The 12,977-nt window shown below is 36.5% G+C and overlaps 4 protein-coding genes across 4 annotated transcripts; 2 read left to right on the top strand and 2 right to left on the bottom strand.

The window, feature by feature from the left end:
* Positions 1-6,026: 6,026 nt before the first annotated feature.
* Positions 6,027-8,597, top strand: LOC124186255 (leukocyte receptor cluster member 1 homolog). Its single transcript, XM_046577803.1, has 3 exons — positions 6,027-6,229; positions 6,457-6,556; positions 6,728-8,597. Exons 1-3 carry the CDS (start codon positions 6,207-6,209, stop codon positions 7,541-7,543), a joined length of 939 nt encoding a protein of 312 aa, XP_046433759.1. The 5' UTR covers positions 6,027-6,206; the 3' UTR covers positions 7,544-8,597.
* On the bottom strand, positions 7,908-10,958 carry LOC124186253 (U3 small nucleolar RNA-associated protein 4 homolog). The gene is made up of 4 exons (XM_046577802.1): positions 10,632-10,958; positions 8,652-10,197; positions 8,266-8,568; positions 7,908-8,098 (listed from the first exon to the last, which is right to left on the bottom strand). Exons 1-4 carry the CDS (start codon positions 10,733-10,735, stop codon positions 7,982-7,984), a joined length of 2,070 nt encoding a protein of 689 aa, XP_046433758.1. The 5' UTR covers positions 10,736-10,958; the 3' UTR covers positions 7,908-7,981.
* A 194-nt stretch (positions 10,959-11,152) lies between these two features.
* On the top strand, positions 11,153-12,023 carry LOC124186256 (chromosome transmission fidelity protein 8 homolog). Its single transcript, XM_046577804.1, has 2 exons — positions 11,153-11,302; positions 11,506-12,023. The coding sequence occupies exons 1-2, from the start codon at positions 11,283-11,285 to the stop codon at positions 11,855-11,857; spliced, it is 372 nt and encodes a 123-aa protein (XP_046433760.1). The 5' UTR covers positions 11,153-11,282; the 3' UTR covers positions 11,858-12,023.
* LOC124186257 (small nuclear ribonucleoprotein F) lies at positions 11,971-12,697 on the bottom strand. The gene is made up of 2 exons (XM_046577805.1): positions 12,546-12,697; positions 11,971-12,375 (listed from the first exon to the last, which is right to left on the bottom strand). Exon 2 carries the CDS (start codon positions 12,336-12,338, stop codon positions 12,072-12,074), a length of 267 nt encoding a protein of 88 aa, XP_046433761.1. The 5' UTR covers positions 12,339-12,375; positions 12,546-12,697; the 3' UTR covers positions 11,971-12,071.
* Between the last annotated feature and the right edge of the window lie 280 nt (positions 12,698-12,977).

Here is a 12,977-nt window from a genome sequence, read left to right on the forward strand (position 1 = left end):
GGGATGTCATATGTCCTGCAGAGAACTGATTCAAATTCGTTTCTTCTGAACGCCGTGCAGCATCAGTTTCTTCCGAACAACCAGAGAGAAGTTATGCGCTCTCAGTATCAGATCGAAATTCAGACCGCGTTGTTCAGGTTGTGTCACGTTGTTCGATCAGTGTACTCGCACCATACTCATTTTGAATATTACACGAGGAGCAGTGCATAGCCTGAAGAAAAACCGAGTTATTGAAATAAATATATTCTACGAACGTTGAAGGTGAATTTCGTGTCCCAATTTTTCATTGTTTGGTGTAACTTCAGTGAGTGATATCGATTCTTCTCTTTCTGTGTCGGTCGGTGTCGTTTTTATTTTCGGTTCACTTGTTTCTGATGAATGCGTAGTTGCACTGTTGACATGTTTTCGCTATTCAATTGATCAGGTAGCTAGCTACAGCACAGAAAGTCAGAGTGAATGTAGAATCAAGTGTTATTACGGTGCAGATTCTTAGATTATAGCTTTATAAAGTTTTCAGTGTAAAATGTGCGGTGTTCCACTGTTCAGCCTGAGATGCTGCCAGAACTACAACATGTAAAGTGTGGAGCAGCCCAGAGGAGGTAACAATACTTCTTTTATTCATTGTTTGATAACTCAGGGTGGTATGTATGTACATTCGAAGCCGAAATTTTGTCCTTGCGTAACATACAGTCGATAAATAATTAAGCTGAAGCTACCACCCAATGTTTGTAGTCAAATGTGTTAAATTTTTTGGAGATAGAAAAATGCGGTACTGTTTTATCCTAATAATTATATAAAAGTATCGGGGATTCGAGGTATTTCACAAAACTTTGATTTTCGGATTTCACTACCTTATGCGAATAAACACGAGAACGTTTGGCTGTTAATTCTGGCTGACGGCTTCAGTCTTGTCAATAAATATGGTTGTAGACACCAGTAATAATTGATTTGACAACTGAAAAGCCAACTCGCTAAATTAATTCGAGTTTTCTTTTTTGTTTATTCCAGATTTAAGCAGAGACATCCGAGTAACTTCTCCATTGCTCGGCAACGTTGGTGAGTTTGCATGTGTCAGGTTACGGGTATTTCCCTGGGATTCCTCTGTCACGTGGCGTGGCGGTAACAATTGTTACACAAATCTACGATTTTTTAGCTGCATGGATAGGCTCATTCACGATCGCAACGTGCTTGACTTTCAGTCGAATAATTTTTTTTTCGCAATTTAATTTACCGTAGGTTAATTGAAGTTAGAAATTTTGCACGTTGCTAAAAGTGGAATGAGCATCGCGACAGGTAACCATCGCTTATTCGGCACTCGCGAGATCGAATTGTGTTTCGCAACTGATGTAATAATCTACGTTTGAATTTACCGATGATGTCGTTTAAGCGGTGGATCCACCTGAGGCTTGAACATATTCCAGTTATTGATTAATCGTACTCATATGATTGTTTGATTGATAAAATTCCAAAGTCTGGCATAATGTAACTTAATCAAACTGCCTGTTATGTCTCGAATCATTTGTAACTTTTTTACGGCCAGCAAGTATTGATCAATTGCAGGTTTAGCTCGCTTAGAAAAATACGAATTAACGTACAGGATGTTTCTAATCCATCTTACAAAAGGTTGATGTACCGATAGTCTGCCAAAATTTACTAAGATAATACATACAATTTTACGGTTGGCGGGATACAACCGCGATACTTCATTCTGACAATGAGTAGGCAGACTACGATACAAAAACATTTTGCTCCCAACAGGTAACCAACGAAAATGTAAGTCAGCGACCACGGCGCAAATGATGAAGAATGATGTGTGTTGGAAAAAATGGAGAATCGTTTAGTTCGAATATAGGTAACCGGGTAGGTAGGTGGACGTTTTGGGATCCGTCGCGGGGTATATGCATGTGTGTGTGAGTCTCCCTTTTCCGTTGGGTGGTTCCGTTGGGAAACGGGTAAGGGTAGGAAGGTCGCGATGTACCGTGATGTTACTAACTTTTGTAATTCACAGCGTCAAACGATCACAGAGATTTTTTTTCCCCCAAAGACTCCATATTCGAGTCTCTGGGCCAGTTTTAAGCATGTGAATTTTAACAAGATTAAATTTACATTTTCTTGTCACTCTGCAACCATTTTTCAATCGTTATTCAATTCAATTATTTGGTCATTACCGATCATTATTCCATTCAATTGATTTGTGTGATCGTCTGAATGGGCAAAACGCATCTCTGGACCATCTATCGCGTTCCGTGGTACGCTAGATGGGGAGAGATGCTGAGCTCGAAGTCTTCGCGTCGAAGAGGACCACCGACCGTCACGCCACACAATAATGCATACCCTCCAACCTCTCTCCGAATTTCGATTCGATTTTTAATCTGAGAACAACAATCTGCATAGCAATGTATCTAATGCAAAAAGATACAGATGTGGATTGGGTTTCCACAGAATTTTTGGGACAAGTCCCAGATATTACAAATTTTTGACAGTTTAACCTGTCGCGCCTTATTGCGCGTAGGTTAATCACGAGAATTAGACGCAGCCTTTTGCGCGTAAACTAAGAACGGAATTCCAACGCGCCTTTTTGCGCGTCGAGCTTGCAAACAGTATATAAAAAAGTTACGCACTCCCGATGTGCTGATCTTTCAGCTCTTCGGTTAATTTTTTGACGAATAATAAACTTTTCAAGTTCCACAGCGCCTTTTGCGCGTGGACTTGATACCTTTCAGTTATGAAATAAAGCGCAGCATTTGAAAGCCGACGCTCAACGCGCGGAAACAAAAATCTCGGTAGTGTAGACTGATACAGTGGAGAATCTTGGCGTAAGTATTTATGAAATATATCTGAAGTGTACAGAAATACCCGTTTAACTGATCGTATTATTTTCTGTTTCAGGGTAAAAAAACTAATTTTTTAACAAATTCACTGAGAACTATAGAATGTTCAGTCGAACAAGATATTCACTTTAATAAATCAAAGCAAAAAAAGATGTCAATTCAAACAATTTAGAATGTCTGTTAATCGTCAATACAATTAATAATCGAAGCAACGAATATTAAAGCGAATATCATGTTTGGCTCGACCCATTTTTTGGCAGTGTATGGACTTATGTGATTGTGCTAACCATACCTTTGTCTGTTTCAGCTAATCAAACCTTTTGTCTGTTTCAGCTAATGAAACCTTTTATCTATTTCAGATAATCGAACCTTCTGTCTATTTCAGCTAATCCATATTTTTGTCTGTTTCAGCTAATCAAACCTGTTACCTGTTTCAGATAACTGAATCTTCTGTCTCTTTCAACTAATCAATCTTTTTGTCTGTTTCAGCTTATCTAACCTTTTGTCTGTTTCAGCTAAACAAATATTCTGCCTCTTTCAGCTAATCAATCTTTTTGTCTGTTTCAGCTTATCTAACCTTTTGTCTGTTTCAGCTAATCAAATATACTGCCTCTTTCAGCTAATCAATCTTTTTGTCTGTTTCAGCTTATCTAACCTTTTCTCTGTTTCAGCTAAACAAATACTCTGCCTCTTTCAGCTAATCAATCTTTTTGTCTGTTTCAGCTTATCTAACCTTTTGTCTGTTTCAGCTAATCAAATATACTGCCTCTTTCAGCTAATCAATCTTTTTGTCTGTTTCAGCTTATCTAACCTTTTGTATGTTTCAGCTAATCAAATATTCTGCCTCTTACAGCTAATCAAACCTTTTATCTGTTTCAGCTAATCGAATCTTCTGTCTATTTCAGCCAGTCAATCTTTTTGTCTGTTTCAGCTAATTAATTTGTCTTTATATTTTTTACTTATCTAAGTTAATTATATTTTTGTCTATATCTACATATGTCACTAATTATATTTTCATCTGTTCCAGCTAACTGAGTTTTATTGACTATACTAAAAAATTAACTTTTCATTTTTTAGGCTTAGATCTGGTTTAGTGGTTAATTGTTTTGCGAATTGACCTCGTTCTCCATTTTAGTGATTATCTCATACCTCATAAGAAACAAAAACCTGCGCACGAATATCCATAGTCAATCATCCTTCATCCATAACTAAAACAATCATCTTTCATCCATAATTAAAACAGTCATCTTTCATCAATAATCAATACTCATCGGGTTATATAGATTGAAAAATTTCGAATAAAGTGTGAATATACGCGAGTACATTCAACTAAAAAAGTTGGAGTCGAGTACAAAGTAATTGGGAAAAATAATTTACTATAATTAACATGTGAAAAAAAGTCATTCGCAATTTTTCGAAGAACGTAAAATCGATCTTGCAAGTATTCTCCGTGGAATAGGCCTACTGGGGATACCACGTAAAAAAAAAAAACGCGCCGAGTGCTCTACCGCTTGCGGTGGTGTGGAAACGAGCATAAGTGAACTTATTTTAACTGGTCAGATACTAACATATTGTAGTTTTTTAAATGACAATTTTAATCTTGCGTGAATTTAACTCATTGCCAATAAAACTCATGCTCCGATAATGTCTTAACGCATGTGGAGTGGTAATATCTTCGGATTGCTGTAGTTTAGTCAGAGTGAATACACGCGTAAATACATTCTGTTTGTTAAATTTCGTTTTTTAATGAAAGTCAACAAGGTGCACATACCTTTGGCAATTGATTGGCAATTCAAACATCTTTCTCCCTCGCTTGACCTTTCGCAGCCGACACAGTAAAATCGCTGAATTGTAAAATTTACAAGTTTTACTCCTTACTCATTGAACAACTCGACTTTTCGAAAAAGTTGGTTCAATTTCAATTGTCTATCCGGCATAGCATTCCCAGTATTTCTTTCTTGAATTTTTTGTATTACTAACTTTTGCATTAATAACTAACCGTTTTACGCATCAGTTGTCCGCCTCGCCACCAATTCCAAAAAAAAACATTGTTAGATAGCGATCTTCACAGAAAGAGTATCACTTGGAATGTAACGGGCCTATGTATATTTCTCCAAAACGGACAATCAGCCCACCACCAGAACCCGATGCAGTTCGAACAACTCATCAACGATGTATATTTCTTGGATGATTACCAAGAAATTACATGAATTACTGACAAGTTCTTTTTAATTTTAACATATATAATGTAACTCATTGTCGTATTACCAATGACTCCTCTTCACTCCGTGAAATTCTTCTTCTATCTAAGTCTGCAAAGCGGAAATCTATAGAAATACTGCAATAGATCAGAATCTTTGGATTGTTGGAAGCAAAACACTCTTGAAGTTACCAAAAGGTCTTACAACCTTTCATCTGTGTTTTTTTGACACATATCGTAGATAATTGATAATAATTTGGTTATACGGAATCAAGAAAATCCATTTTTGGACTAAACATTAGTAACAATCGAATCTTACCTAATTTCCAAAAAATATTTACAAGTAGTACTTTTGTGTAGAAAGGTCTGGGTTTTCTGCTGCAAATAAACTGTATTTTAAAAAACCACGGCAATTTAACGTGAGTCGAGAAATTATTTTTATATGTCAGCTGCATCTTCGTTCGGAATGAAGATCTGAGCGTTGACTGAAAATATATATGATTACCTTCAGATAACAGTACGAGTTAAGTATTAAACATGTGTAAAAATTACATAACATATGTACATATAGGAACAACTATATATCTCCATTCTTTGAGTAACTTCTTTAACTATGTATATCATCCTTTGCATCAAGAAAAGGTTTCTAATTGTTAACAATAAACCAGGTGTATGTTTATTGTGCATCTATTTAGATAACATTATTTTTGTCGCTCCGATAGAGTTAGATTGAGATTGCTGAATTTAGTTCAAGTGAATTTGCGTAGTTGAACAGTACACGGCGTCCATACGGATTTATATGAAAAGTTCAGTCTGTTCTCGTTCGTCATTCCATAGGCATAGTAATATTCGACTGTGCATTATCCGGGTACACGCGGTGAGCGATGGAAACATCAGTTCGTGTCGCCATTATTTACAGATCGCATGCCGGACTGAGTTGCGCGTGTACGGGACGACGCAGAGAGCGCTGCTTAACAATGAATTCATGTCGGCCGTTTTCGATCACGAAAAGCCCCATAAGGCTAGCCGTCTTTATGTATTTTCAGTCAACGTCGATATTGTGAAGTATTATATTACAATTTTCGGAACTGTTCAAAAAAGACTAACAATACAAAAGTTTCCGATTTAGCTGCTGGCAGATATATAATTGTTAGGTTTTTGAAAATCTAATCAACATGAATATTTTACCCAAAAAACGGTGAGTGACAAAATTGATTCAAAAAAATTTGTTACTTTGAGGTTATACGTATGATTGGCCACTCCACAGAATAGCTTTTATGTCACACAATTATTTGTCTTTATTGTTAGCTGTGTTTACAGATGAAATCATAGTAGTACGATTAAAAGTCTTCGATCCATCTAAATTAAGTACTTGTTTATAATGTTGGTATTTCCTTTTTTTTTTTTTGTTATTTTGTTCTGCAGATGGCACGTTCGCACCAAAGAGAACATTGCTAGGGTACGTCGAGATGAAGCTAAAGCTGCCGAGGAAGAAAAGGCTATAAAAGCCCGGGTCCAAAAAGCGGTAAGAACTCGTTTTTGTACCAATATAATTAATGTTTACGATAAAACGATTACCCAAATATATAACAGAATCATTGACTTGCGTCTCTTGCATTTCTAAAAACCTAAGAATATGATTTATTTTTAAATGAACAATAAATTATCGGCAATTGTTTATTTATCATTTTTTCAGGAAACTGAAGCTAGGACGAATTTTCTCAGAGACCAAGCAAGGCAGAGGTACGACGGTCGTCAAGTTGCAGATGGAAAGGATGAGGGTGCTAAGGAAGCAACAACATCAGAAGCCCCCTTAGAACACGTAAATTTTTTTGCTGACATCGAAGATGGAAAAACTGATTATAGTAAACCAAATGCTGATCATGAAATTGAGAAAAAGCAGGAACAGGAGAAGTATGAAAAGCAAATTGGATATTTGACTTATTTGGGACAAGATACAAATGAAGCTACTGGAAACAAGAGCTGGTACAATGAACTTCCAAAAAGGCTTTCTGAGACTGAAAAATATGAGGAGGCTGGGATTAAAACAAAACTTCTAAATGACCCGATAAACGATATCAGGAAATACATGAAGATAATGGGCTCAACTTTGCCGTCAACATCGTCACCAAATTTTAAGAGAGAAAAATTAAAAACTACAGATTCTGTGAAAAGAAAACGCGATTCCAGTGACTTAGAATCGTGTACTAGAGACGGTGATCGCAAGAGATACAAAAAACACAAGAGTAAGAAATCAAAAAAACATAAAAGGTCGAAAACTGAGGAGCCTACCCCTAAGCCTAGTGTAGATTTAGAAAAATTAAGAGCAGAGAGATTAAGACGGGAAAATGCTGAAAAATTAAAGACCAAGATGCTGTTAGCTAAATTGAACGGAGACCCAATCGAACCCGCAGTGAAGGAAGTTCCAAAACCTATTATACAACAAAAATATAATTCGCAATTTAATCCTGAAATAGCTAGGCAAAATGCTGACAGAATATATAGGCGGTGAAACTATAGCTAATAATTTGCTGTAACATGTGACAGAACTAGCCTGAATTATATGTATAATTTCTAAATATTCTACTGTCTCAAGTCGAATAACAATGCAATAAAAATTCATTTGTTATAAACAATCGATATTCTTTCTCTATTTTTGGATCACATCTAAGATCATTTAATTTCCCAATACGAAATTGAAGACCTTCAAATTGATTAACATCGGACAACATAATAAATTTTTGAGTTTAGTTTTTTACTCGTCATTCGTGTGTTCGTACTTACTAGGAGGTCACGTTCAAATTATACTTTATATTTATATCGTGTGAAATAGATGACTAGGAATGATCAGGATTGTATGAAGAATGACGGTAAAGTCAAAGTTGAAAATTACATTTTACTTGGTTCAGTGTATCGTCGCACATGTGATATCAGTGTGTTTAGGAATGCTCTACATGCCAAATCGCTTCTGTTTAAGAGATGGTGGTAAATTTTCCGTCAATTTGACCGGATTTAATTCAACAGCTACCATTTCATCATTGACCAACCAACCTAGGTGTACTAAATTCTGAAACAAAGATATTCAAATCAATACACGATATAAATGATTCTTTATTGTAATAATGGATTAGAAAGAAAGTCGAATAAATATGATAGTTATAATAAGAGGGAAACATGCAATGATGCATCCACTATGTTTGTCTCTAGTTTAATTACCTATGAGCCTTAACTTACCTTATATTTTTTGACAATTCGAAAAGCTCCTTGAGAATGTGAATTCGTTTCATGATTACTGTTATCCATAGAGTCGCCGTTATCCAATCTGAAAATTTTTGCTCCTGAATTGGGCAAATTTTTCGCCTTATCAACAACGCAGATCATCGTGTTGTCGTGCATTATTATTAAATTTTCATTCCTAGGATCAAATGTTATATGACTGATAGGTATAGCCCGGGAAAGCCATTGTTTTGGCAGTTTTTCCTCTAAGTTTGTAGAAAACTGTGTATAGCGTTTTTCTGTAATACTGTATTCGACGATCTGAAAAATAAAATAGCGTGAATTGACGACTTATTTGCATAATCCAGTCATTATTCTCACACCCAGACATTTGTTTTACATACCTTGTGATCAGAATACACAATAACTAGATTCAACGTGTTTTCTTGTACAGCCATCGCGGTCGGTGGGCATTTGTACCTAGGCAGTAACCATAGCTTAGGCGCACGAATGTTGAGATCTTTTCCGACGTGATAGATGGCAATGTTATTTTGATAATCAGCACAGATTAAGTATACGCCATCCGGCGAGAAACAGATCAGATTAATATTATCGACTAGTTCTTTTCCAACAGGTATCGTTCCTTCGTAATTTAACGAGCCTGCCTGATTCTTCATAAATATTATCTTTATCTCGTCATTATCTGTCTTGCTACCATCGACCAATACGATCCTAGAATTATCAGGGCTGAATAACATTTTGTGCGCTTTGTGCACAGGCAAATTTGAGGTCTCGTATCGTGAGAGAACAGGGTCGTTATTTACTACATCAAAGTTGAAAATCCTGATGTAAGAGTTTGTTGAGTAAGCTATCATTTTTGAGTCTTTAGTTATGGCGTACGATATTATGCTTTCACTAGCCTTTGTTCTTAGCTGTAGTAAATTGATGGGCTCTTCTTCGAGCTGATGTATTGTACCAGGTTGAAAATTCTGCTGCGACTTTCTACTAATCGATCCAAGTTTCCATAGTTCGAGGTAGTTGCTGTACCTCAATAGTATGCACCTTGACATTTCACTTATCAGGACACAGGGGGACTGTAAAATGGGTGGATACTTTATCATGGTTTTTGGTGGGTATGTAGACTGTACCAAGTGCCCGTCGACGCCAGCTGAATAGAGTTTCCCGTTTGATTCTACCAACGCTCTGACGTCGTGTTCATGTAGCCGCCTTTCGATACCTTTTACCCATCTGCCGCTAGACTTGATAGTGATTTTTGAGTAGGTGCAAACGGTGGGATCTACACCTGCACAGTAAACAGTGTTCATGTCACTGCTCATAGCGACCGCGAGAATGTCGGCAGTGTGACTTTGGTGAGACTCTATCAACGTTCCCATGTTTGGATCCCAGAATGAAAGAATCCCCCTGGAATCCCCGGACACAACAACATTGTCATTGGTCACAGCCAGGCACCAGACGATTGTTTCCTTGTTTGCCTCTTTCCTAGATGTCGTCATTCTGTGAACAGCGTGACCTGAAACTGCATTCCATATTCTAACTGTATCGATGGACCCAGTGAATATCATTTGCTCCGTAATGTCCCACTTTATGCATAATATTCGACCCTCTTGTTTGTCGAATATTTTATCGTATATCAGGTAGTCATCTGTCACATTGAATGTGTTTATATAACCATCCTCTGTCCCAACTGCTATCTGTGTTTTCGATTTATTCACGTCCATGCACCATGCTGCTCCGCCGGTCACTGCGACCTCGTATTTTGGCGCCAAACTTCCCAGGTCGTATTCTATTACCATTCCTACTAGGCCCGTTGAGAACAGCCTGTTGCTCACCCATAATACAGTCTCTACCGAACTTTCCGGGTGACCAAATATCGTCCTTTCTAAGAACGGCGCCTCTTTTACATTCCATATTTCAATCGAGTTGTCGCTTCTGAAAATATGATTTTGTGTGTTTAAAGTTAGCAAGATACATTTATCAATTGAGCCTGATTCGCCAGCTTTCTTATCTCTAAACAGCCTTCTCTAAAATATACACATCAGTTTTTAACGCAATTCCTATTGATTGCCTTTTAATTTTCTTTCAGATATCAAATATTCAATAGATGGACTGGTACGTTAATATTAAATATGTTGAACATATTTTATATCCCATAGGTGGAAATGAAATGTATTAAAGCGGGTAATAATAAACAGTAAATAAATAATAATGATATTACTTAACGATATTATCATTCGAATAATTTAGTAGATTTTAAAACCGGCGGTTCGAAATAGAGTTGGGAATGTCTAAGAAAAATTAAACCCGTGATTTGTTATTCGACGTTTTGTTCAACAAATAAAAATGTAAATACGCATGGGGCTAACCTGCAAAGAACCAGATGACCATGTTTCGGTTCGTAACACAAACAGATGATGGCTTTGGGCTCAAGATTGTATAGCTTAAAATTGTGTATCTTACAGGTTGACATATTTACATCGGACCGACGGTCAACAGTTGTTAAATTAGAAAAAAGTACTTAACAACTTTCCTCAAACATGTCGCTTATAACAGTTATAACCATTAGCTAGCGTCACCGAACTACACGTGCTTTGCTAGATTGACGTCCATAAACACTACGCATCTTACATAGCGGTAAGATATCTTATACATCTTACCGCTATCTTACATAGCAGTTGACTCGATCGGACAAACCGTTGTTCAAAAAACATTCTAAATAAATATTGTAATAAATACTGTAAAACATTTCTTTCTCATGATTTATTTCTAAAAATTGAACCTTCCTATGGTTCGTTTCGTCGTCAAGTTTTGCTTAATTAATAAACTGAAACTGCCAGTAATACATCTGTTCTTAATTATCGCAACGCTCTCATATTTCGTACATACTCTATGGTCAAAGAATAGTTTTCGGTTTATGTGCATGCACACGCATACTTTTTACTTTTGACAATTTTTCTCCTAGTTAATCGAATAAATTTTTATTCGAAATTTGATACATTCGGGAGCGAAGGCGTGCAATGATCATACGGATAAAAAAGTTAGCAACAATTAAGGAAGTACTTTCCATTCGCTAACTTGTATACCCAGTGACCATATTCGTTATTAACACATTCGAATTATTTAGGAGCACGTGATTTCTGGAAATTCTCAATAATTTAAAATATAATGACTGATCAGTAAACGTGGAAGTGAAGCAGTGTTCTCTTTGAAAACACATCACTTTTTTAACTCTACTTTCAGAGATGGCGAGGATACGAACGAATGGGCCATTATTGAGCTTCAAGGGGACCTGGAGTCACGTACGAATCAGTCTTTGAACGATCAATTCATTGGTGACCTACATTACACAAAGACTGGAACTCCAATATTGATAGTGGGTCATCATATATTGTATGGTAAAGAGGTGTCTCTAGATAAGCCATTTGCAGTATTGGAAAAAATTCATTATAATGAAAACGATCAAGTAGTGGATAAGAGTATGTCCGACTCTAGAACTCGGACAGAGTACACCGTCAGAGCTATTGTTAAAAAAAAATTAGTGTTTCGGGTCAGACCCAAGCCAATAATTGCTAATGTACCAAAAATGGTATAGTAATTTACATCACCAGCATAAAATTTGAAACGGGTGAAAAGGAACAAAGGTGTGGGCATAATTTTCTACAACATTGATAGGTTGATGACAGATGAAGAAAGTTACATATGATATTAATTATTAATAAAAAATTTGTATTTCAATACAGAGGAATTGTATCTTGAAATTGATCCATTTACAAAAGACAATATTATAACTTAATCCCTTAGTTTAATTAATCCTTCATTTCTCCTTCTTCGTCTTCTTCTTCTACCCCTCGGATATACATCACATTGTTACACCTTATCAGAACCTCTCCTAGGCTTCCGGTGCAATTGCCATCGACGTGTTCTTCTGTATTGGCGAGCTGTAAATTCATGTAACCGTCGACTGACACCAAGTAGCCTTTGTACTCATGGCCCCACTTTAGTTTTACCATAACTGGCTTACCCGTTAATCCGTTAAGGAAGGGTTTCGGGTTTATGGGCATTGCTGCTGCCATTGTGGTAATTTTATATTAAAGGTCTGATGAGGAGGATCTGTAATCGTATACAATTGGTTATAATTCGAACAAAAATATTATAATGCATCGGTTAGGTTAAGATGTGAACAATTAGGAAAATAAATATAGAAAATAGTCAATTAAATAGTCCGAATTAAATGAATAAAATAAGCATTATTGATCGCTTTGAACTATTGAAAGACTCACGTGTTTATTTTGTATTACGAAATTGATTTCGATTCACGTTGATTGCCGGTGACGCTTTATAACCAACAAAAAACAAACCCTGGACAACCAAACGCAGATGAAACACGCACGGCGGATTTGCAAACCGAGTTACGAAGCACGTCATCATCTCACTAGCGATATTGCGGCTCATGGAAATTAACCCTTAGAGTAGCATGAAGAATTATTTAAAAAAAAATAGTTATGTTAAATTGTCTAAAAATTTCACGATTCCTTATTTCGATTCACAATGGTAACGCTTTATAGCCAACAAAATGCAAATGCCGGTTAACCAAACGCAGATGATAGACTTACGGAAAATTTGCTAACCCCGCGTTCAGTAGGTCACATGATCATCTTTCTGGCGACATTTTGACTCATGGAAACCGACCCTTAGAGTAGAATAAAAAAAGT

This window comes from Neodiprion fabricii, chromosome 7, assembly GCF_021155785.1.
Source record: "Neodiprion fabricii isolate iyNeoFabr1 chromosome 7, iyNeoFabr1.1, whole genome shotgun sequence".
Taxonomy (NCBI): Eukaryota; Metazoa; Arthropoda; class Insecta; order Hymenoptera; family Diprionidae; genus Neodiprion; species Neodiprion fabricii.

Bases quoted from the DNA above. Each gene is read 5' to 3' on its own strand.
- LOC124186255 (XM_046577803.1), top strand. From the start codon at position 6,207: ATGAATATTTTACCCAAAAAACG. The intron at 6,230-6,456 runs GTGAGTGACAAA...TTTGTTCTGCAG, and splicing joins AATATTTTACCCAAAAAACG to ATGGCACGTTCGCACCAAAG. The intron at 6,557-6,727 runs GTAAGAACTCGT...TCATTTTTTCAG, and splicing joins AAGCCCGGGTCCAAAAAGCG to GAAACTGAAGCTAGGACGAA.
- LOC124186253 (XM_046577802.1), bottom strand. From the start codon at position 10,735: ATGTCAACCTGTAAGATACACAATTTTAAGCTATACAATCTTGAGCCC. The intron at 10,198-10,631 runs GTTAGCCCCATG...TCATATTTTCAG, and splicing joins GGTCATCTGGTTCTTTGCAG to AAGCGACAACTCGATTGAAA. The intron at 8,099-8,265 runs GTAAGTTAAGGC...TCTTTGTTTCAG, and splicing joins GAATTGTCAAAAAATATAAG to AATTTAGTACACCTAGGTTG.
- LOC124186256 (XM_046577804.1), top strand. From the start codon at position 11,283: ATGATCATACGGATAAAAAA. The intron at 11,303-11,505 runs GTTAGCAACAAT...CTCTACTTTCAG, and splicing joins ATGATCATACGGATAAAAAA to AGATGGCGAGGATACGAACG.
- LOC124186257 (XM_046577805.1), bottom strand. From the start codon at position 12,338: ATGGCAGCAGCAATGCCCATAAACCCGAAACCCTTCCTTAACGGATTA.